At 38.8% G+C, this 24,451-nt stretch overlaps 2 protein-coding genes and 1 long non-coding RNA gene across 6 annotated transcripts in view; 2 read left to right on the top strand and 1 right to left on the bottom strand.

Moving 5' to 3' along the window:
* The window catches only part of LOC126426833 (uncharacterized), a 158,127-nt gene extending 148,627 nt beyond the window's left edge, over nucleotides 1-9,500 (top strand). The window contains exon 2 of the mRNA XM_050088857.1: nucleotides 7,121-9,500. Coding sequence (XP_049944814.1) covers nucleotides 7,291-8,196 — 906 coding nt within the window. The 5' untranslated portion in view covers nucleotides 7,121-7,290 and the 3' untranslated portion in view covers nucleotides 8,197-9,500. The remainder of the gene's footprint in view (nucleotides 1-7,120) is intronic.
* Nucleotides 1-24,451, bottom strand: part of LOC126426830 (F-box/LRR-repeat protein 14-like) — a 624,998-nt gene that overhangs the window by 352,275 nt on the left and 248,272 nt on the right. The window contains exon 4 of one of the 2 annotated variants that reach the window (XM_050088853.1): nucleotides 6,130-6,219. The exons of the other annotated variant lie outside the window; for it this stretch is intronic. The gene's annotated coding sequence lies outside the window, so the exon portion shown is untranslated. Of the gene's footprint in view, nucleotides 1-6,129; nucleotides 6,220-24,451 lie in introns of those variants that run through there. 2 annotated transcript variants of the gene reach the window in all.
* The window catches only part of LOC126426836 (uncharacterized), a 409,903-nt gene that overhangs the window by 100,415 nt on the left and 285,037 nt on the right, over nucleotides 1-24,451 (top strand). The window lies entirely within an intron of this gene.

Raw genomic sequence — 24,451 nt, forward strand, 5'->3', positions numbered from 1 at the left:
GTAACTGATTTGTAACAGTTCACTGTGTCACTGTGGTGCCAACTGCTGCTGGTATTGCTATTGCAAATGCCATACAATGCTCTAGAGCCATACACCAAACGTGACGGTCTTCCCTCTCGATAGTGCTGTGTGTCCATCAGGAACCCATCTTCTTGCGGCTGTACGTTCTCGTGGCCACTGCTGCCAGTAATAATGTACAGTGGCTACATTCCTGTCACGTCTTTCTGCAACAATGTAGACTACCATCTAGCTTCCCATAGCCCTATTAAATGACCTTGTTCAGACACAGTGAGGTGTTGATGGTGGCATCTTTGTCACCTTAAAGGCATTCTTGAGTAACACCATTTCACCATGTTCAATCTCAAAGGTAATTAATGCTCGGGACCATTATAGCGTGTATTTAAAGCAAGCTGGTGCTACTGGCATCACTCCTATGTGACTGTCCCAAAATCGGAACAGGCATCATCTTTCAGATGTAGCAACAAGCCTATCTACTTTCATTTATGTTACACATTTCCTCATTGCTGTTGCTCACCATCTACTGCACCATGTGTGCAATGGTCAGAAAAATGGAAGATCCTGCAGTTTGGTTGCAAGGTAAAGGTGAGTTGAATACTTGCTCTGCGTGTTAATATTGGGCCAGATGAAGTTTGGAAAATCAGCCCATTTCTCTAGTTTCTCTGCATGTGAGCATTTAAGGTAATGGCTTGTTTGTTTTTACAGCTGCTCTAGCACACTATTTCATCAACAGCTTTGTCTATATCTGATGTGATTCTCTTCTTACTAGATCCAATCAGTTATTGCCCGTGCATTGCAAAACTAGCCTTTTCATAACTGTTGTGATCAAGGTTTACTACAGAATTGATACATTCTTTTTCTACAGTGCTTATCACATTTCTGAATTTTACCCCATGCTTAACAAGACCTGACATCTCCTTAGCAGACTTTGATACAAAGTTTGAAACATTGCATGCTTGTCTCTGAATATTTTTACTTGAATATTTTACTTGTATTCATTTTTGCGTGACTGCAGAATTGTTTTTTGAAGATTGTGTATTTGTTATTGAAGGCTCACTTTTACACATGAGTCTTAACACATTGGTGCTATCTTCTACATTCCCAAGTACAAACTTTTTATTGGATTCATTTCAGATCTGTGTAAAATATCGTTCCTCATCTGCTATTGCTACACAATTTTTTTCTAAATTGTACTTTTTCATTTTTTTTCAATGTAGAGTATTTCTCTGTTACACACGAGCTAAATGTTACAAAACTATTACCTATGTCCACTTTTAAACTATTTTGCATTTTTATTTGTGATACTTCATCATTTTTGCAGTGCTTGAATTATTGAGGCCTTGTCTCATATGATAATGGTGTTCTTTTTTTTTACATGTTTTTGTTACACAAGCAGCATATGATTATGAGTAGGCCACCGTTACCAATATCATATTTGTTCTGCTACAGTTTTTGTGAAACCTCTATTTACAACTATTACCCTGGATACCTTTGCTAACTTTTTTGTAATGCACATTACAATTATTACCACATTTTACTTAACTTTTATCAGAGCAGTTTGCACCTAGTCCAATCATTGCCATCTTGTGAAACTCAACTATCAAACTAAAATGTTAAATGGCATTAACAGCATCCCCCTTATTCGGAGGCAATTTTATCTCCTTAACAGTATGTTGAGAGTTGCACTAATAGTCTCTGCCTCAGGTATGAAAATAGCTTCAGAATGGATGAACATAACATGTGGATTGTCACAAGGATCATTACATGACCCACTCTTTTTTGTAATCTACATAAATGATCTTCAATTGACTATAAGGGTCAGTTCAAATACTGTAATATTTGCTGATGACACAAGCATACTAACTGAGAGTCCAAACTGAGTCCTGGCAGTCATATCTCAGATGAGAGCTTAATATGCATATAAGTGTTTTGCGGCTAATGGTTTAAGTCCTAACCTCACACAAACTCGTATTATGGAATTTCAAGCAAACAATAATTACTTTTTAACTACACGAGTAGACATTAATGGTCATACATAAGTTAATGAAGAAGCTCTGTTTGAATATGCTATGCCAATAGATGCATCTCCTATTGTGTTGACCTAAAGACAAGAGCAGTGGTTTATTTTGCATGATTTCTAACCCTGCTGCCTTATGGGATTTCTTCTGTGGCAGTGCAATTAAAGTAAATAAAGTTCAGCAGAACTGACCAGTAAGAATATTGTGTAAAGCAGATAACTGTATATCTTAGACAGGTATTTTTAAGGAGCTTGGAATTCTTATTCATTTACTTCTTAACATTTTTTGTTGTTGATAAAGAAAATCAGGTTCAATTGAGCTGTGATATTCACATTAAGAATACAAGACATGAAAATAATTCTCAACCAGACATTGCTTTGTTGTCCAGGGTGGAGAATAGAGCTATGTATAAGATACTCAGCGGGCACCCATCTAACATAAAGCCAAAAATTTGGGATCCCTACCCATTCAAAAAATAATTAAAAACACATCTCATTACTGTTTCTGCAAATTATCTGGGCTTTCATAATTGGGGGATCTAAATTTCTGTTATGTGCATGGTAGATAATAGTGTTTCTTATGACACTCTATAACAAGTAACAATGCACTTTAAACAGGACTCAGTATTTATAGATGTAAAAATATTTTCTTTGAAAGAGAGAACAGTAATTAAGTGAATACTACACTACTAATAGTGGATAAACAGCAGTCATGTAATATAACTAAGTATGTAAATGACATAAGGTGGAATAGCATTGAGCAGTGGAGTGATAGTTCTCAACATGTAACAGAGATGGCCGGCCGAAGTGGCTGTGTGGTTCTAGGCGTTGCAGTCTGGTACCGCAAGACCACTACGGTCGCAGGTTTAAATCCTCCCTCGTGCATGGATGTGTGTGATGTCCTTAGGTTAGTTAGGTTTAACTAGTTCTAACTTCTAGGGGACTAATGACCTCAGAAGTTGAGTCCCATAGTACCCAGAGCCATTTTTTTGTAACAGAGAAGGAATTTCTGTGCTTTGTTTGTCTCATATTAATGTACACCTTCATTCATTAGACATCCCTGAGGATTCTCATTGGTGGGGTCTATGGAACATGATAAATAAATGAATGAATGAATGAGTGAATGAATGTGTAATGCTCTTTACCTTATGAATAACTATTTTTGTTTTTGTTTTTGTAAGTGTTGCAAGCTTGGAGAGTAAGCAACAGTTTAAGGGTGCAAAAGGCTTTAGGGTCGAACATCAGTATTTGCAATTCTTTTTACTTCTTTTTCTATTATTGCTTGCTTCACCTCTGCTTGTGATTTAAAAAGTGAAAAATTCCAAGCTGCTCCCACTGTGAGACTACATTAAACTGAAATTACTGCCTGTGTACATTGTTAGAGAGCTTGCAATTAAAGAAAAATTAATAAAAAAAAACAAAGGGTATATTATGTCGTGTAGGACCATTAATTAATTAATTTATTTATTGGTGCTGTGTATCTATAACTGCACAGTATAAAAATATATTAACCCATTTCTTAAGTACTATAAACATTTCTTGAACTTTTACAAGTCATTCTTAGCAAGAAATGATACTATACAATATTTTGTTTATTTGTACACTCTACTAATGCAATCCAAACTGGCACTACAGTTCTGTGTTTCTACACACTCAAGTAAAGTTGTGCTTGACAGGTAATCCTTCACAATCAATTTGAATCCGTTTACTTCCATTTGTTTACTTGTTTTATGTAATTCTTTATAAAATTCAATGGCATGACATAATATGCCGTTCTGTAATAGTGGTGCATTTCTCTGTTATACATGTACAGTATATGGGGTGTGAAAATTTATAACAAAGAAAAGGGGAAAAGATTTCCTCAGTATTAATTTAGAATGCTTGATAAGCATTTGTATGACAAACAGATGCAGAATAGTTGTTATTCAGGTGAAGAGTTACCAAAGGACAATCTGCAAATTTGAGTGGGAGAGAACACATACTTAAACTATTGTCACACAGAGCAGGAATTCAGATGTCAACATTGGCTGAACTGAGTTTCTGATGTCAGAGTGAGAAAAATGCATGTCGAGGAGTACTTCCAAACATGCAGACCAATACTGAGCATGTCAGATGTTCTAAACACACATCTGAATGTGGACAAATGAGAGGGAAGAACACCAACCAAGTTACTGGCAGGTCATCTCTTCTTTTGGTAGTGCTAGAAAGAGCATCAAGGCCACTTAAGACATGAGATGAATTACATGTTTTGACAGATGTGATGAAAGGAAAGGAATGTTTGTACAACTTGCGAACTATTATAAAAAACTCTCCCAGTTAGATTGTAACTGGGGTGTGTTGAAAGGTGAAAATCTTTCACCCACAGTTATGCAGTCCAAAGGAGTGTTGTGTAGAATTTTTAAATGAGCAAAATGTGTTCAACATTCATACCAACAAGAAAAGAGAAGGCATGCAAAGTTCTTAGATTTGTCTGTTAATGATGCAGTATGTAGGGCAAAATTGTGCAATTTTGCATAAAATGGAATATTTGGTTGAGCACTATATTCACAAAAAGCTAAAAAAACTCCATTGACATTCAAGGCACTTGGCCACAATTTGCTTTATGGATTGAAGCTGAGAAAACTGGTGTGTGTGTGTGTGTGTGTGTGTGTGTGTGTGTGTGTGTGTGTGTGTGTGTGTGTGTGTGTGTGTGTGTGTGTTCCTGTTTGCACATTTCCTTTACATTGCATACATCATTAAACATTTGTATGGATATTATTCAGGAGTTAAGTGTTAGGCCTATAAGTGCAAACATGTGAATGGGAAGAAAAACTATTCTAGCAGTTTTACACAGCCAGTTGTGAAGTGCACCGGCACAAACTGTACCAGTTCACATTTGTTGAAACCATCTTTGTCTAGCCAAGGAAAACTTGATGTTCAGCACAAGTTTTTTACATTTGTCGAAACAATCTTTGTCTAGCCAAGGAAAACTTGTTGTTCAGCACAACAGTTTTTTACATCTAGATGTGCAATATGAGATTTTCATTCTGCAGCAGACTGTGTGCTGATATGAAACTACCTGACAGATTAAAACTCTGTTCTGGGCCGAGAGTCAAACTCGGGACCTTTGCCTTTCGCAGGCAAGTCCTCCACCAAATGAGCTACCCAAGGACAACTTACGCCTCATCCTCACAGCTTTATTTCTGCCAGTATCTCATCTCCTACCTGCCAAACTTCACAGAAGCTCTCCTGTGAACCTTGCAAAACTAGCACTCCTGGAAGAGGGGATACTGTGAAGACATGGCTTAGCCACAGCCTGGGGATGTTTCCGGAATGAGACTTTCACTCTACAATGGAGTGTGTACTGATGTGAAACTTGCCCGTGAAAGACAAAGGTCCCGAGTTCAAGTCTCAGTCGGCCACACAGTTTTAATCTACCAGCAAGTTTTAGAAATGAGTGTGTGTCATATTATGCATCAGCAGCTAGGTAGTGAAGTGCTACTGCTTGGTCATGCTGCACTAATACAGTGAACTGTTGTTTATGTAGGGGCCTTATTTCACTTCTTTTTAATCGTTTTGGAACGTTTCAGATAGCTTAAATGTGTCTATATCCGTTTTCCACTTATTGCTTGCGGTACTATTGTTATAATGTACTAAATTATAGAGTGCCGAAGAAATGACAGTTGTGATTAGCCAAATAGTCAGCTTTGACTAACTGAAGTTTACTGTTGTAAGGTTTTATTTTCTCTCCATTGCAATTTTAAGTGAATAATTTGAGTATGCACCTCCCAAAGTCAAGCCTGTATGCTTTATCAGCATCTTTGTTTTATGTTTCAGACAGAAGATAGGAATGAAGTGCCAACCTATTCTAAACTGGGAGTGTAGTCTGTAGCAAATTATGTGGAGAGTTTGCATAGCAACAGTAGTAATACAAGGTGTCCAACAAAGGACTTGCTAACATTAGAATTAAATAGCATGAAAATAGTAGAACAGACATTATGTTTATTGTGAAAGCAGTAAGAACTTTATACACAAGCTTTGAAATAATAGTTACAAAACATGGAACTGTCATAGCAAAACAATGTACTTATAAATAATACTCTAAAGTTCAGAGCAATCAGTTAATCAACTTCAAATGGAGAGGCAGCATGTAAATGTTGGGCCGGTGGCAGCTGTAGTTACTCCTGAAGATGTCACCATAGTTTCTGAAAGAATACAGCAGAATATGAGGAAATTTGCCCAAACAATTTCTATAGAGGCTGGTTTGAAGTGTTCAAGCATGCATACACTATTGAGAAATGATCCACATATGTTCCTATTCAAAATCAAAAGCCACCGGGTCATATCTGTAACCACTATGAAATAAAGGGCTTACTGCAGTCCAAATTCTCACAATAAGGGAAGGATTTGGTGCTGGCTGCATCTGGTTTACTGGTTAGGGATACATCCATCTGAATGTGTTGGAGAATAAGAAAACTGGCAATTTTGGGGTACCAAAAAGCCCCTTTTGTATGAAGAAAAACCATTGCATTCTCCTAAAGCTATTGTTTAGGCTTGTGAGATGCAGCAGGCATACAATGAGCCCTTACGTCATGCAAGAATCAGTAGCTAGTAAACATTATAATTTTTGAAAAGTTTGTCATCAAACAATAAGCATTAGAGCATCAATGTGCACTGAGTGATTAATGCAAAATGGGGCCTGACCAAATCCGACCAAACTGGTGTTCCACTTTCTTGAGGAATACTTTGAGAATAGGGTCATTGTGTGGATTATCTCATTTTTATGGACACAGGCATGGAAAGCCTCCATATTCACTCAGTCTGACTTTTGGGACTACTTTTCTGGGACACGTTGAAATACATTATCAACTGGGACCATCCCACCACACTGGATGAATATGGACTGTTTGCATTGCAACTGAATCCTTAATAAAAAGAAAATATGGCTTCAAATTCAATTTTTCTGAATCTACAAGAGAAAATGCTCAGCCAGCTACATGCATTGACAGTATTTTAACGAATTATGAATTTGAAGATGGATTAAATTTTGTCTAGATCTAGGAATTTCTGATCATTCAGCATTATTCATTGAGCTACCCCGAGCAGGTAGAGAAGTCCCATGTAAAAAAGCTTATGTAAAAAGGATCTTCAACCAAGAAACTTTGACTCTATTCCATGATAAGCTCAAGGAGACAGAATGGCACTTTGATAAAAATATTTCATGCACAGCAAATTTTGAAGCATTTCTAGGGGATTTTCTAAGTGTTTTCAATGAAATGTTTCCACAGAAGACTTATTTTAATAAAATGACAAAATTAAAATGGATCACTAAAGGTATGAAAATCTCCAGTGCTAAGAAAAGGCAGCTACATAAGGAACCAAGACATAATAAAAAAATTGAATTTATTGAATATGTTAAACGATACAAAAGTACATTTAAGAAAGTTGTCAAAGCAGCAAAGCAAATGACAAATAATAAATTATTCTTAAAACATGAGAATAAATCAAAGGCAGTGTGGTCAGTTGTAAAACACGAATTAGATATCAAAGCCTCTAGACATAGAATTAGTACAATTAAGCTTGAAGATGAGATCATTGTAAATCCGGCTAGAATTTCAGAATGCTTCAATGAGTTCTTCATTAATGTAGTGAAACCAGAGGTTAATATTGCAGATTATGAGAACAATGTATGTCCCTTTGGACTAAATCATAATTCTGAATGCCTCTTTAAATTCAAAACAGTTTCAACAATAGATGTAGAAAAAATTATATTAAAACTAAAAAACAAAAATTCTGCAGGTTGGGATGGAATACCAGCAAAAGCCCTTAAATTTGTGTGTAAAATAATAGGATACCCACTATCTAAAGTAATAAACCAATCCTTTGAACAAGGAAGCTTCCGAGAGGTACTGAAGTATGCAGAAGTAAAACTGTTGCTCAAAAAAGGATCAAGAGAGGACATGGGGAATTATCGTCCCATCTCCCTCCTTCCAGTCCTATCAAAAATCTTTGAAAACGCTGCTGCTATGCAGATTCAAAATTTAATGGAGAAATATGATATTATTACGGAAAACCAATTTGGTTTCCAGCATGGCAAAAGTACTACTGATGCAATTAACAAGTTTATCGACAAGATCAGCACATCATTAGACAACCATAATAAAGTAGCAGGAATATTTTGAGATCTCACAAAAGCCTTTGACTCTGTAAATCACGCACTGCTCATCTATAAGCTTGACAAGAGTAATGTTCTAAATTGGCTTACTTCATACTCATCAAATAGGAAACAAAGAGTGATTGTCTCATCAAATGCAGGAAATTACTATTCAAAATGGAAAACAGTAGCCCAAGGTGTCCCTCAAGGCTTGATTCTAAGACTTATTTTGTTTTTGTTCTATATAAATGATTTACCGAACAATATAAATGCTCCATTGATTTTATTTGCATATGACACATCTGCATTAACTGAAAACCAGAAGCCCAAAAAAATCCCTCTCTACATAATAAACACAATGAACAAACTAGAAACATGGTTCCAACTGAATGGATTAAGATTGAACGTCCGCAAAACCCACATCGTCCAGTTCAGAACAAAACAGTCAAAGCCCCAAGAAATTAAAATAACTCATAAAAATCAGGATATAGAAGAAGTGGATTCTGTCAAGTTTTTAGGGTTAAACTTAGATAAAAATTTAAATTGGAATAAACATGTTGACGACCTGCTAAACAAATTATGTAGCTTTGCATTTGCTATGCAAATATTAGCTGGTGCAACAGACACGAATACAAGGAAAATTGCATACCACAGCTACTTTCAATCAGTTGTAAGGTATGGTATTATTTGTTGGGGAAATTCAAGCAATATATTGCGCATAGTAAAGTTGCAGGAAAGAATAATAAGGAACATGTGTACTGCCCATCAAATGGTTCAAATGGCTCTGAGCACTATGGGACTTAACATCTGTGGTCATCAGTCTACTGCCCATCCAAGGACATCATGTTGCCTACTATTTGAAAAACAACAGTTATTAACAGTTCCCTCCTTATACATCTATGATATTATCATCTTTCTACATAGCAATTTAGAGTTATTCGAGAAAAACTGTTTCAATCACACATATAACACGAGAAACAAAGACAATTTTATGCTTCCCACTAATCGCTTAAATCTATATGTGCGGTCTCCTTAGTATATGGCAACGAAAATTCATAACAAGCTAAAAGGAAAGAATGTTCTGAGTATGAACCTAGAGACACTGAAATCAAAGCTATATGATATACTTGTCAAACGCTGCTACTACACTGTTGGGGAGTTCATGAAGGATGAACTGAACATTTGAGCAGGATAAATCTACATATAGTCTTGTGTGTAAATGTAGCTATCCTTCACAAAAAGGAGGAAAGAAAAATAAAAGTTTATATTAATGTTACAATTCTTTGTACCAATTAGGCCTAAGTTAAGTTATCCATTTTTTTGACCTGTCTCCTGTACACTAATCATATGATCAGAAATTGTATGTTATGACACGAATAAAACACTATTCACTTCCATACATTTCAAGATGTGTTAACAAATGATGATCAGTGAGCATTTTGAAAAGATTGTGATGTGATTGCAAAGGCTGCTTGCTAAAGATAAATTTATTTATGCATGCTGATAAAAGCGGACATTATACAGCGCCTCAGCAGTTTTTCTAAGTATTATTCATAACTTCTGTACAAAATTCTTTGTGTTCAAAATTAATCTACCATTCATTCAATTCTTTTCTTTTCTGTGTTAGTTAATTATAAATCAGGGAGTCCTTGGTTGGCTACCCTTTATATTTATAGTTAATGAAAACCCAGCAACCACACACACAATTCTTCAGTCCACAGATCTTCAAACTTCCACTCCTAGGTACTACACAATGAAGAAAAGGGAGCAGAATAATAAATATGGTCCTGCAATTGAGTCAATCACTAATACACTGCAGGAAGTTGATGACGAAACAGATATTTTTGCTAAATTTTTGGGAGCAAAAATCAGAAAAATTGTTCCGAGGAGAAAAGGGATGTAAATCTAATATTAATGAAAGTCTTGTGTAAATCATTAAATGAAAAAATTTTATATTGGAATGTAATTTGATTTAGGACTATGGAGTTATAATCTGCACTTTTTTTTTCTTTTTTTCTTTTTCTTTTTTTTTTTCTTTACTGTGAACTCTGTTCTTCAATATCGCTGTAGAACTTCATGTTACATTCACGCGTGTAAGGTTTTGGCAGAATGTAAATAATATGGGAGTAAAGGAAACAACCTACCAAACAGGAGAATCATTGATTTGTCAACAGAAACACAAAAAAGAATGGAAATTTTGCTACCTTTTGGATAGGCCTATCATACACTGAAGACTAGCCCAAACAGGCCTTTTTTGTGCTGTCTGGGGTTTGAGAATTTTTTGACTGGTGAGGATTTTTTTTTTATTTTGGGCCTATATGTGTAAAATTACATTTTTAAACATTCTCTTGCATGCTTCTCTCAACCAGTCTTCGAACAATTGCATACATAAATAGGGAGTTATGGTTACAGGTTCTGCCACAACTTTTCACTTTGTAATTTGGCAAAACAACAAGGGCTATATGTCTGTGCTGTTTCATGTGTCAAGTAAGTCATCAGTGCATTTATTATTATTTGATCTCAGTTGTTTTTTATCTCATAATTGAGGAATAGGCAAAAAAAAGTGTGTTTTAATATTAATCTACAAAAGGAATACAAATTTGTGAAATTGTGTACTGACAGTGACAATGAATCTATTTAATGCACAATATGTAATGGAGAACTTCCTGCTGCATATAAATGGAAAGGTGATATTAAAGACTATGCAAAAACAGCAATATGTTACGTAGCAAATGTATACTGAACAAAGTAATGTAAAATGCCTCTCTGTAAGTGATTAATCACTGGGACTTCAGACAGTCAAGAGAAAGGCAAGGAACAAAGACAGTTACTGATGTCAAGAGAAAGGCAAGGAACAACATTTATGATACACATCAAACAGGACAGATTATAGATGTAAAACTCCAGGACTGTATACAGGAAAGTAGCATATAGTAAACATATTATGGTAGTGGGCCAGCTCTTGTCACAAGAGTACAATCCTGAGCTGGCTGTTTCTCAAGGAGTTCCTTGCAGGGTAGGGGAGTGTCTCTGTACATAAAAAACAGTATTTCATTTAAGTACATAGACGTATCATGACGCTGCACTGAACAGATATTTGAAATCTGTGCAGCATTAGTTGAATTTAGTGAAACTAAACTTCTAATTGCTGTTGTTTATAGGTCCCCTAACTCCGCCTTCAGAGCATTTTTGCTTAAGCTAGAGAGGGTTCTTGATTCACTTTGTAGGAAGTACCAGAAAGTAGTTATATGTGGTGACTTCAATACTAATTTTGTACATGACTCTGCTAGAAAAAGGATGTTGGTAGTTCTCCTAAATTCATATGATCTGATGCAAACTGTGTTTTTCCCAACTAGGGTGCAGGGGAACAGTAGCACAGTCATAGACAATTTTTTTATTCATTCTTCATTACTAGATGGGCATTCTGTTAGTAAAAGGGTGAATGGCCTTTCAGACCAAGATGCACAAATTTTAACACTAAAAGGTTTTTGTACTCAACCAATGTCGTATTTAATTACAAACTATGTAAGAAAGTTAATCCAACAGCAATAGAGAGTTTTTCAAAACTTGTCAAGGAACAAGAGTGGCAAGATGTTTATAGTGACGATAATATAGATCATAAATACAATGCTTTCCATAACATATTTCTCATGCTCTTTGAGAGTTGCTTTCCATTAGAACATTCTAAATGGGGTACTAGCAGTAATGGACAGCCCGGTTGGCTGACTAGTGGGATAAGGGTATCATGTAGAACAAAGCGGGAATTATATCAAAATGTTAGAAGTAGTCACAATCAAGCTACAGTAGCCCATTACAAACAGTATTACAAGGTGCTTAAAAATATTATTAGCAAGGCAAAAAGTATGTGGTATGAAAATAGAATAGCTAATTCACAGGATAAAATTAAAGCCATATGGTCAGTTGTGAAGGAAGTGTCTGGTCAGCAGCACAAGGTTGATGATATAAAGTCAGTTTGCAGTAGTAATATTTCTGTTACTTATAAGTCAGATATATGTACAGTATTTAACAATAATTTTCTGATCATTGCTGGTGAATTAAATACAAATTTAGGTTCTACAGGAAATCATATAAATTTCTTAGCAAATGCCTTTCCGAGATTGACGTCTGAAATACTCCTCTGTGATGCAGACAAGAGGGAGATTGAGTCAATAATTCAATCACTGAAGACTAAGGACTCTCATGGTTATGATGGAGTGTCTAGTAGAATATTAAAGTACTGTGCTGCACATGTTAGCCCTGTATTTAGCCATATTTGTAATTTTTCCTTTAGGAATGGTCAGTTTCCTGAGTGATTAAAGTACTCAGTAGTAAAGCCGCTTTATAAAACGGGAGAAAGGGATAATGTAGATAATTTTAGACCTATTTCTATGCCATCAGTGTTTGCAAAAGTTATCGAAAAGGCTGTGTATGTAAGGTTAATTGATCATTTTATATCACACGATTTGCTATCAAATGTACAGTTCGGATTTAAAAGTCGTTTGACAACTGAAAATGCTATATTCTCTTTTCTCTGTGAGGTACTGGATGGGCTGAACAAAAAGTTTTGAACGCCTGGTGTATTTTTTGATTTAACAAAGGCATTTGACTGTGTTGATCTCACAATATTTCTCCAGAAGTTGGACCATTACGGAATAAGGGGAGTAGCTCACAATTGGTTCACCTCTTACTTTAGCAACAGGCAGCAAAAAGTCATTATTCACAATGTTGATAACGGCTGTGATGTGGGATCTGAGTGGGGTACTGTCAAATGGTGGGGGGGGGGGGGGGGGGGGGGGGCAGGGATCAGTGTTGGGGCCGCTCCTGTTCCTTATTTATATAAATGATATGCCCTCTAGTATTATGGGTAACTCTAAAATATTTCTGTTTGCTGGTGACACTAGCTCGGTAGTAAAGGATGTTGTGTGGAACATTGACTCGGTTTCAAGTAGTGCAGTACATGACTTCAGTTCATGGCTTGTAGAAAATAAACTAACGTTAAATCACAGTAAGACTCAGTTTTTACAGTTTCTAACACACAATTCAACAAAACCTGACGTTTTAATCTTGCAGAATGGGTATATGATTAGTGAAACTGGACAGTTCAAATTCCTAGGTGTTCAGATAGATAGTAAGCTGTCGTGGAAAGCCCACATTCAGGATCTTGTTCAAAGACTTAATACTGCGATTTTCACTATATGAACGGTATCGAAAGTGAGTAATACTTCGACACGTAAATTAGTCTACTTTGCTTATTTTCATTCACTCATGTCGTATGGTATTAAGTTTTGGGGTAACTCTTCCCATTCTAGAAGGATATTTTTGGCTCAGAAATGGGCAGTTGGGCAATAAGTGGTCTGAGTTTCCAAACCTCTTGTCGACCTCTGTTCACGAGTCTGGGTATTTTGACATTGGCCTCTCAATATGTATATTCCTTATTGTCATTTCTTGTTACCAATATTAGGTTATTTCCAACAATAAGCAGCTTTCACTTGGTTAATACTTGGCAGAAAACAAACCTGCATTTGGATTGGAATTCCTTAACTCTTGTGCAAAAAGATGTGATGTATACTGCTGCATCCATTTTCAATAAGCTGCCACTCAAATTCAAAAATCTTAGCAGTAATACACGCAATTTCAAATCGAAACTGAAGAGTTTCCTCATGGGTCACTCCTTCTATTCTGTCGAGGAGTTCCTTGAAAAATTAAGCTGATTCTCATTGTATTGCTGATAGCGTTTGCTTAAATGTATGGACTGATTTTCTTTCAGGTTCATGAACATTTATTTTTATCTGTTATTGCTTTTATGTTGTAAGTTCATGTACTGACACATTCCATGACCTTGGCGATTTGCTCCTCAATTTGGTCCTACGGAGCTTGACATGTAAATAAATAAATAAATAAATAAATAAATGCAAATAGACCCCGGTTGCTAGTGTTTTCATTGTACTCTACAGAGCATCCACTTGCTATCAGATTCTGTTGACTGTGTACGTGAAAATCCAAGATTACATCTCAGGAATTTCAAGTGGGGAGGAGGTGGATGTACTGAAAAAGGTCATGTGATATTGTGGTACTATTACTGATGCTGGCAACAATATGTGCATTACCTACATGCCAGAGTTTGTGTGCATGGTGCTCACACAAAAGCTAGATTCTCAATACAACTGTAACCTGAAAGCAGTCCACAAAAAAGTCACATTAATAGGTAATTGCTGTTGTGTCAAAGAGCTATTTACATGTCTTGGTCTCCCTCTATAATGTTTGCCCTCATACTACCCTCCAGTAACCAGATTGATAATTCCTTAGTATGTCTCATATCAGCAGATCACTTCATCTTTTCTCCTCAATTCTGTTTAGTACCCCATCATCATTAGTTAAGCCACTGGTGAGGTATCAGTGCAGCAGCAGTGCAGTAGCGAGTCGCATATATAGCTTCCATATTTGTTTTGTAGTTTGATCCTTAATTTCTTTCTAAGTGTTTGTGCGCTTGCATATTTAATTACATAAAATCCTTGCGTATTCTCGTATTTGAGAGGAGTCGTTAGATATTAGCAGTAGGACGGATAGGGTGTGTGTGTGCTGTGTGCGGGTGCAGGAGGAACTGGCTGTGGTTCGCGAGCAGCTGAGCGTGCTGTTGTCCATGGTCAGCCGCCTTCAGGCTGCTGCCTCGAGGTGTAGCGACGGTGGAGGGTCTGGCACGTCGCTTGAGACAACCCAGGTGTCGTTTGCTGTGTCTGCTCACTCAGCCGCCGAGGCACCTTCTAGAGTACCCGGCGAGTTGGGGCCGCCCTCACCTCAGGGTGAGGGGCAGACTGCAACGCATTTGTGGCGCTCGAGGCAGAGGGTCAATGTGGAGGCTGTCCGACTGGCCTCACCCGTTCGTCCTGTCAGTGGGCAGGTGGCCGCTCCTTCAGCAGAGCCTGAGCATGCACAGGGGGGGCAAAAGCTTGCTGGTTATTGGGAGCTCCAACGTTAAGCAGGTGATGGAGTCCCTTAGGGAAATAACGTACAGGGCTGGAAAGAAATCCAACATTCACTCGGTTTGTCCGACAGGGGGACTTATCCGAGATGTGTAGGTGGCCTTGCCTGTGGCTATCAAGTATATGGGGTGCAGTCGTCCGCAAGTAGTTGCTCACGTCAGCACCAATGATGCCTGTCACTTGGGTTATGAGGCGATCCTCAGTTTGTACAGGCGGCTGGCGGATTTGATCAAGACTGCTGGCCTCGCACGTGGGGTGCAAGCAGAGCTCTCTATTTGCAGCATCGTTCCCAGAATGGATCGGGGTCGTTTGGTTTGGAGCTGAGTGGAGGGTCTCAACCAGAGGCTTCGTCGACTCTGTGACGGTCTTGGCTGCAGATTTCTAGACTTGCGCTATTTGGTGGGGAATTGTAGGACCCCCCTATATAGGTCAGTGGTGCACTACACAAAGGAAGCAGCTACTCTGGTAGCAGAGTCCTTGTGGCATTCACATGGGGTTTTTTTAGACTAGGCAGTAGTGTGAGCTGTCCTGATGAAAACTCAGCAGTCGACGTGCAGGCAGGGAAATCAGGACGCGCTCAGTGTAAAGACACTTCAGCTATCAAGATATTAGCAGTAAATTTTCAGAGTGTTCAGAATAAAGTTCCTGAATTTACTGCCCTACAAGAAGCGTGTGGCGAGAATATTATTCTTGGGACTGAGACATGGCTGAACCCTGAGATAGGAAGTTATGAAATATTTAGTGAGGGTTGGAACATGTATCGGAAAGACAGATTAGACACCATAGGAAGTGGTGTCTTCATTGTGGTTGACAAAAATATTGTGTCTACTGATGTCGAAGTAGATCCAAACTGCTTCTATCAGTTTTTCCATTCATCTGTAAAGAATTCGCGTTAGTATTTTGCAGCTTTGACTTATTAAACTGATAGTTCAGTAATTTTCACATCTGTCTACACCTGCTTTCTTTGGGATTGGAATTATTATATTCTTCTTGAAGTCTGAGGGTATTCCACCTGTCTCATACATCTTGCTCAACAGATGCTAGAGTTCTGTCAGGACTGGCTCTCCCAAGGCTGTCAGTAGTTCTAATGAAATGTTGTCTACTCCCGGGGCGTTGTTTCGACTTAGATCTTTCAGTGCTCTGTCAGACTCTTCACGCAGTATCGTATCTCCCATTTTATCTTCATCTACATTCTCTTCCATTTTCATAATATTGTCCTCAAGTACATCGCCCTTGTATAGACCCTCTATATACTCCTTCCACCTTTAAGCTTTCCCTTCTTGGCTTAGAACTGGGCTTCCATCAAAGCTCTTGATATTCATACAAGTCGTTCTCTTATCTCCAAAGGTCTCTCTAATTTTCCTGTAGGCAGTATCTACATTACCCCTAGTGAGATAAGCCTCTACATCCTTACATTTGTCCGCTAGCCATCCCTGCTTAGCCACTTTGCACTTCCTGTCGATCTCATTTTTGAGACGTTTGTATTCCTTTTCACCTGCTTCATTTACTGCATTTTTATATTTTCTCCTTTCATCAATTAAATTCAATATTTCTTTTGTTACCCAAGGATTTCTACTAGTCCTCGTCTTTTTACCTTCTTGATCCTCTGCTGCCTTCACTACTTCATCCCTCAAAGCTACCCATTCTTCTTCTACTGTATTTCTTTCCCCCCATTCCTGTCAATTGTTCCCTTATGCTCTCCCTGAAACTCTGTACAACCTCTGGTTCTTTCAGTTTATCCAGGTCCCATTTTGTAGTTATAACCGTGTATTCACCTGACCAAAAGTCTTGTTCCTCCTGCCGCCGAACTTCACTAATTCCCATTATATCTAACTTTAACCTATCCATTTCCCTTTTTAAATTTTCTAACCTACCTGCCTGATTAAGGGATCTGACATTCCACGCTCCAATCCATATTTTACCCAAGAGGACACCACCATCATTTAACCATACAGTAAAGCTTCATGCCCTTGGGAAAAATTACGGCTGTAGTTTCCCCTTGCTTTCAGCCGATTGCAGTACCAGAACAGCAAGGCCATTTTGGTTAGTGTTACAAGGCCAGATCAGTCAATCATCCAGACTGTTGCCCCTGCAACTACTGAAAAGGCTGCTGCCCCTCTTCAGGAACCACACGTTTGTCTGGCCTCTCAACAGATACCCCTCCATTGTGGTTGCATCTATGGTACAGCTATCTGTATCGTTGAGGCACACAAGCCTCCCCACCAACGGCAAGGTCCATGGTTCATGGAGGGGGATGACTATGGTTACAAAAGTTAAAAAGTCCGTCAAGAAGGCTAGGAGAGTATTCTTACTAGAAAGAGGAGATAAGTAGTTGTTAGCATCCCACTTAGTAAATGAATCGACTTCATTTACTTCTGGTACGATGGATGTGGAAGAATTATGGACAAATTTTAAACACATCGTAAATCACACATTGGACAAGTATATACCGAAAAATTGGGTTGCAGATAGTAAAGCCCCCCTGTGGTTTAACAACGCAATTCAGAGAATGCTCAGGAAGCAAAAGCAGTTGCACTCGCAGTACAAGAAAGATCAGGAGAATGAGGACAGGCAAAAGTTAGTAGAGATTCGTGGTGCTGTAAAAAGCGTGATGCGCGAAGCATTCAATGGTCTTACATAAAATCGGTAAGCAGGTCGAAGGGCTCCATCCAGTCACTCACTGATCAGTCTGGCCTGGCAATGGAAGACAGCAAAATGAAAGCTGAAATTTTAAATTTAGCATTTGAGAAATCTTTCATGCAGGAGGATCATACGAACATACCGCTGTTTGAGTCTCGTACAGATTCCCGTATGGAGGACATAGTGATAGACATCCCTGAGGTTGTGTGGCCCGAAGACAGAACCCAGTACATTGTCTTCAATGGTGAGTGTTCATCGGAGGTGAGGGTATCATATGCAGTGCCCCAGGGATGTGTGGTAGGTCCGCTGTTGTTTTCTGTCTACATAAATGATCTTTTGGATAGGGTGGATAGCAATGTGTGGCTATTTGCTGATGATGCTGTTGTGTACCGGAAGGTGTCATCATTGAGTGATTGTAGGAGGATACAAGATGACTTGGACAGGATTTGTGATTGGTGTAAAGAATGGCAGCTAACTCTAAATATAGATAAATGTAAATTAATGCAGATGAATAGGAAAAAGAATCCCATAATTTTTGAATACTCCATTAGTAGTGTAGTGCTTGACACAGTCATGTCGATTAAATATTTGGGTGTAACATTGTAGGCTGAGTCCAGGATAAGTCACAAGAAGAATATGTGTTGTAAGAATAACTATGACCGGTCCCATTCGGTAAAGCTGGTGGTGGAGTGGTGGATCCACTTGTCTCATGCAGTGAAGAAGCCACTGAAATAGAGCAAGTTATGTTCACTTCCATGCTGTGCCACATGTTGGTGTACTTTGCTCTAGGCCATAGTTTAGCAGTGGCGACTCATATTGGTGGACAGCTAGTTGGTAGTCATACAAAATATAAAATAGCTGTGCAATGATTGCAACAGAGCTGTTAATTGATATGGCTGCATTCACAGGTGGCTCTAACACCATCAGAATATCATGATTTGATTTTGTTATATTCCATGATCCTTGTGTTGTCTTTTTTGATGTCCATTATACATCCTTCTTTCATGATGTTGTGCACACCATTCAACTACTCTTTCAAGTACTTTGCTGTCACTGACACAATTACATTGTCATCAGCAATCCTCAAAGTTTTCATTTCATTTTGCTGATCTTTATTTCTTTCTCCAAATTTTTCTTTTATTTCCTTTACTAGACGCTCACTGTACAGACTGAATGATGTTGTGGTTAAGCCAAAAGCCTGACTCAGTTCTTCACAAGCACTGGTTCCCTTCCATATCCAACTTTGATGACTACAGTCTGGTTCCGGTACAAGTTGTAAATACCCTTTTGCTCTCTGTATTTAATCCCTGACACCTTCAGAATCTCGAAGTGTGTATTTCAGCCAACATTCGCAAAGGCTTTCTCTAAGTATGCAAATGCTATAAACATCCCTGAGCTCAGCTCCTACCAGCTTTCCCATTGTTTTGTAAATAATTACTGTCAGTAGTTTGCAATCATGACTTACTAAACTGACACTTCTAACAACCCCACCACAACAAAGGTCAAAATTTAATAATGATTGTGGTGTTGCTCACGCTGCTAAATACTGCATTTTCGGGCAACAACAAAGTTATTATGTGGCAGGTGTCATTAGAGAACACTTAATAAAGTCATTTCCTGTAATAATGAATAAACTGGGCACTCATCTTCTCGTGTTTCCCACGCTGGTCTCATTGTAAAATCATGGCTCAATCATCAAAAATCTAGGTGGTGATGATTCCAAGCTCAGATGCAAAGAGGCCTAGGTTATAATCTGCTGTATTCAAAAGTTTTATAGATGTGTTTCAGAAACCATTCTTGAAGATTAAACCTTTGAAAGTTAGCAGAATGATGATGTATAAAAGTAATCAGCACTCCAAATTTAAGTTACACTTCCTTTTTATTGCTTTTTTTGCAATATCACATAACACACAAAACATCACTTCACAATACAAAACATACTTGAAAACATCTTCTTCACTGTTAAAGTTCACATTTTATAAACTGACTACAATATGCATCTTTCCTACATGACGTCCAAGACTTGACTTCCTCAAGGTCTGACTCTCTAACTCTAATAACCGCTTAAGTGCCCAAAAATCAGAGTTACAAGTCCATCAAAGATCATAGTGACAAAAGAAAGAATACACGTAAGAATAATATCATTGCAATACAAACATATCGATGTATCAAAGGACCTCTACATTATTGAAATCAAATCTGAATGTTGCCTCAGAAATATGTTAACTACTTTACAGAAACACAGTAGAATATTGCTGGTATCGAGAGGTTGATATGAGCTGCCATAAAGGTTATGTAATGCAAGTACCATTACACGCTACAGTAATACCCTGTCCAGTCCCATTAATGTGACCTCACCTCAGAAACTGAATAATCACCTTTTGCTGCAAGACATGCAGGAAGAGTGTTGGTGAGGTTAGGGAAGGCACTAACAGTGACGTGGAGACATGCCAACTACATTGCCATGCCCAGCTGCACTATGATTCTCAGTTGGGAATCTGTGGCAAGAGCAGCCCAATCAGAGGAGTCCAAGAGATTCTCTATTGGCTTTAAATCTGGGGAGTTTTGTGGCCAGGGGAGTATGATTAACTCATCCAGTTGCTCTTCAAACTATGCATGCATGTTCTTTGCAAGCTGTATGTCATGTCGCATTGTCCTGCTAGTAAATGCCGTCGTGCTGAGAAAAAACAAACAGCATCCGTGGTTGGACAAGGTCCCCATAGATAGATACATACTTTTTTTGATTCACTGTACCTTCAGGAATGGCGAGATCACCCAGGGAATGCCATAATAACATTTCCCAGACCATAATGCTCCCTCCTCTGGACTGGGGCCTTCCAGTGATTGTTGCATGGTATTTGTGTGCATGTTTCACACTGTACATGCCAACAGCAACCTGTCCGATGGAGCATAAAATGTGATTCATCTCTAAAGGTCACATGTTGCCACTCACTGGACATCCAGTTGCAGTAATGATGTGCAAATTCCAGCCTTTGGCGATGATGGATAGCATTCAGCACAGGTGTATAAAGCAGGCACCTGATGCGGACGTCCACATGCAGCACGTTTGATGAACTGTCGTTGAGGAGACACCGTTAATAGCCCCATGATTCATCTGAGTAATGAGCATCTCAACAGCTGCATATCTATTCACCCATACACATCTGTGTAGCTATTGCTCACCCTGTCATCTATGGTGTGTGTTGCACCACAGATGGCTCAGTGCTGATTATAAATAGTACCATTTTACTAGACATGGTAGCTTTAACTGTGGAGACACAGTTAGCCATTTTGGAAATGCTTTCATGCTTTGTCTGAAAGCCAATGATTGTATAGTTTTGGATGCCAGATAATTCACTCAATTTCCACATTACAACAAAGACTACACTGTTTTCTGCATCCTCCACATGCTTTATAGGACCCTCCACTGCTAGTGATACAACCTGCTACCTATAAGCGATCATTGCACATTGGCACCGATCATAAGTGGTGGTCACATTAATGTGACTGGACTACGTATTTACGAGCTATCAGCATCTGCTTTCTTGAGACTGGAATTATTACATTCGTCTTGAAGTCTGACAGTATTTTGCTCATTTCATATATCTTGCACATCATTTGTAATAATCATGTTATGGCTGGCTATCCCAAGCATCTCAATAATTCTGATGGAGTGTTGTCTACCCCAGAGGCTTTGTTCGAACTTAGATCTTTCAGTGACATGTCAATCATATCTCCCATGTTGTCTTAATCTACTTTCTCTTTCTTTTCTGGAATTTTGTCTTCAAGTTCATATCCCTTGTGGAGCACCTCCTTCCATCTTTTCAGTTTTCCATTCTTTGCTTCCTGCCTGAGAACCTTGATATTCATACAGCTGCTTCCCTTTTTAGTAATGCATACTTCTACTGCCTTGAATTTGTTCTTCAGCCATTCCTGCTTAGCCGTTTTGCCCTTTCTACCAGTCTCATTCTTGAGACACCCATATTTGTTATTCCGTGCTTCATCTGTTGCATCTTCATATTCCACCAAATCTACTGTGGAAGTGCAAGAGGCTGTCTGTGCCATGTACTCTACTGTGAAGTGCAGGATCCTCCACAGCCATCTCCTTCTGAAGATATTTTTCAGTTTCTGATAAATAGTGACAACAAACATAAAGTGCAGCTGATGGGGCTAGAAGATTTTTCTAAGAAGGAACCAAAGTAAATATCAGTTTTGAGAAGGAAAGTAAGTTGTTTTGAAAGTACACAACTCACACCATGAACAGAATGTGCAAACCACTCATAGCTCTGTCACAGCTGAAATTTGTATGTGGTTACAAAGGCTGTGACTGTTAGTTAATCACAGTTTTTCACTGACTCCTCAACAAACACAGAGTAGGAAGCTCCAGAATCTCAGTTCTATTCTGGTATTTTACACTAAGTGTCTGCTGTTACCAACAACAACAGCAAAATCAACTATTCTGTGGCTATAATCCCAAATAAATAATTTGATGCCACAAAAGGTTAATTCTTTTGAAATGTAACACTTCCATGTCTTGCAGGCATTGCAACATATGCTTGTGTTTCATACTAGGGGGTGTAATTACACATTGGAAGCTGGCCATTGTGTATCATTTCACATGCTGAGGTTCTAATGGACAAGTTTTATACAATACAATATTGAATATAAATATGTGCACTGAAAATGTTGGGTTAGGCATACGCTGCATTATTTCAGACGTAAGTGGAAATCATTTAGAGTCTTGACCAGACAAAATTCAGTAATAAAGAAATATATTTTTAACCCCAAACAGCCACCAGCAATACTTATTTTATTGCAGACATTGCACACCTGCTTAAAGATATCAAAGCATCTCTGTTGTCAAATGTTACCATAACAACACCAGAAAAAAATTAATCAAAACATTCTCTTCTCACAGAAACTGTGAACTGTCATCATATGAATTATCTTTACAATTTTGAGAAAGACAGTGACTTAAAGTTAGCTCCTAAGATTGCTGCATATACACTAAGACAATGTGAATTTAGTAAGAAGAATGTGTCAGCAGCTCATACATTTCTGAGCCGTAACACTACTTGTGGACTGAAGTTTACAGCTACTGATAATGAAAGCTGCGAATAACACCCTGGTTTCTTGAAATGTTGAGCAACTGGCTCTCATTAGTGATATCAAGGAATGCTGTTACTGCTAGCATATTAGTAACACAGATCTGCAAATGTATGAAGAAAACCTGAATTTTCTGCCTGATGATGTACAAGAGGTGTTTCAGCATATGCAGGCTGCTGGTACATGCTGCAGGCTGTTGGTACATGCTGCAGGCTGCTGGTACATGCTAACTGGAAACAAATATAGGAGGAAAGGGGGGGGGGGAGGGGGGAGATTGGCCCTTTCCACTGAAAGTGTCTGCTTTTATGTTTTTTATTTTTATTTTTTTATTAGGAGTAAATTCCTTCTGTCAGACAATGGTGCCTTCAAAATTTGTTTTCTTGTTTAGAAGTCACAAGAGGATATTCTCATGGATGCATTTCTGCAAGTGCTTGAAATTAGCCTGCAGAAGAACTAGTAAACTTGCATAAATTTCTCTTCTAGTGTAAACATCTCAGTAACATGCTAGTGGACACACGCCTTAAGATATGCTTTGCTGGAGTAATTTCCCATGAAAGACAAACCCACAGCCACTGCAATTTTGTTCATCTCAAGCAATATAAGCAGGACAAGATTAGTTTATTGTACGTTTATAATGAGAGTTACAACTTTTTTGTTTAACTGTAAATTTTCTTTTGCTAACTAGCCTCTACTCCAGGAAGGAATGAATGGTTTAATTATTTTCAGTGTCTAACAAATAACATAATTGATAACTATGCCTTAAGCAGGTGGATTTTCTAACCTGCCATAATATAAAATTCAAATTAATGAAGAGATAGGTTTCATCTAAAAATATATACACTCCTGGAAATGGAAAAAAGAACACATTGACACCAGTGTGTCAGACCCACCATACTTGCTCCGGACACTGCGAGAGGGCTGTACAAGCAATGATCACATGCAGGGCACAGCGGACACACCAGGAACCGAAGTGTTGGCCGTCGAATGGCGCTAGCTGCGCAGCATTTGTGCACCGCCGCCGTCAGTGTCAGCCAGTTTGCCGTGGCATACGGAGCTCCATCGCAATCTTTAACACTGGTAGCATGCCGCGACAGCGTGGACGTGAACCGTATGTGCAGTTGATGGACTTTGAGCGAGGGCGTATAGTGGGCATGCGGGAGGCCGGGTGGACGTACCGCCGAATTGTTCAACACGTGGGGCGTGAGGTCTCCACAGTACATCGATGTTGTCGCCAGTGGTCGGCGGAAGGTGCACGTGCCCGTCGACCTGGGACCGGACCGCAGCGACGCACGGATGCACGCCAAGACCGTAGGATCCTACGCAGTGCCGTAGGGGACCGCACCGCCACTTCCCAGCAAATTAGGGACACTGTTGCTCCTGGGGTATCGGCGAGGACCATTTGCAACCGTCTCCATGAAGCTGGGCTTCGGTCCCGCACACCGTTAGGCCGTCTTCCACTCACGCCCCAACATCGTGCAGCCTGCCTCCAGTGGTGTCGCGACAGGCGTGAATGGAGGGACGAATGGAGACATGTCGTCTTGAGCGATGAGAGTCGCT

This window comes from Schistocerca serialis, chromosome 11, assembly GCF_023864345.2.
Source record: "Schistocerca serialis cubense isolate TAMUIC-IGC-003099 chromosome 11, iqSchSeri2.2, whole genome shotgun sequence".
Taxonomy (NCBI): Eukaryota; Metazoa; Arthropoda; class Insecta; order Orthoptera; family Acrididae; genus Schistocerca; species Schistocerca serialis.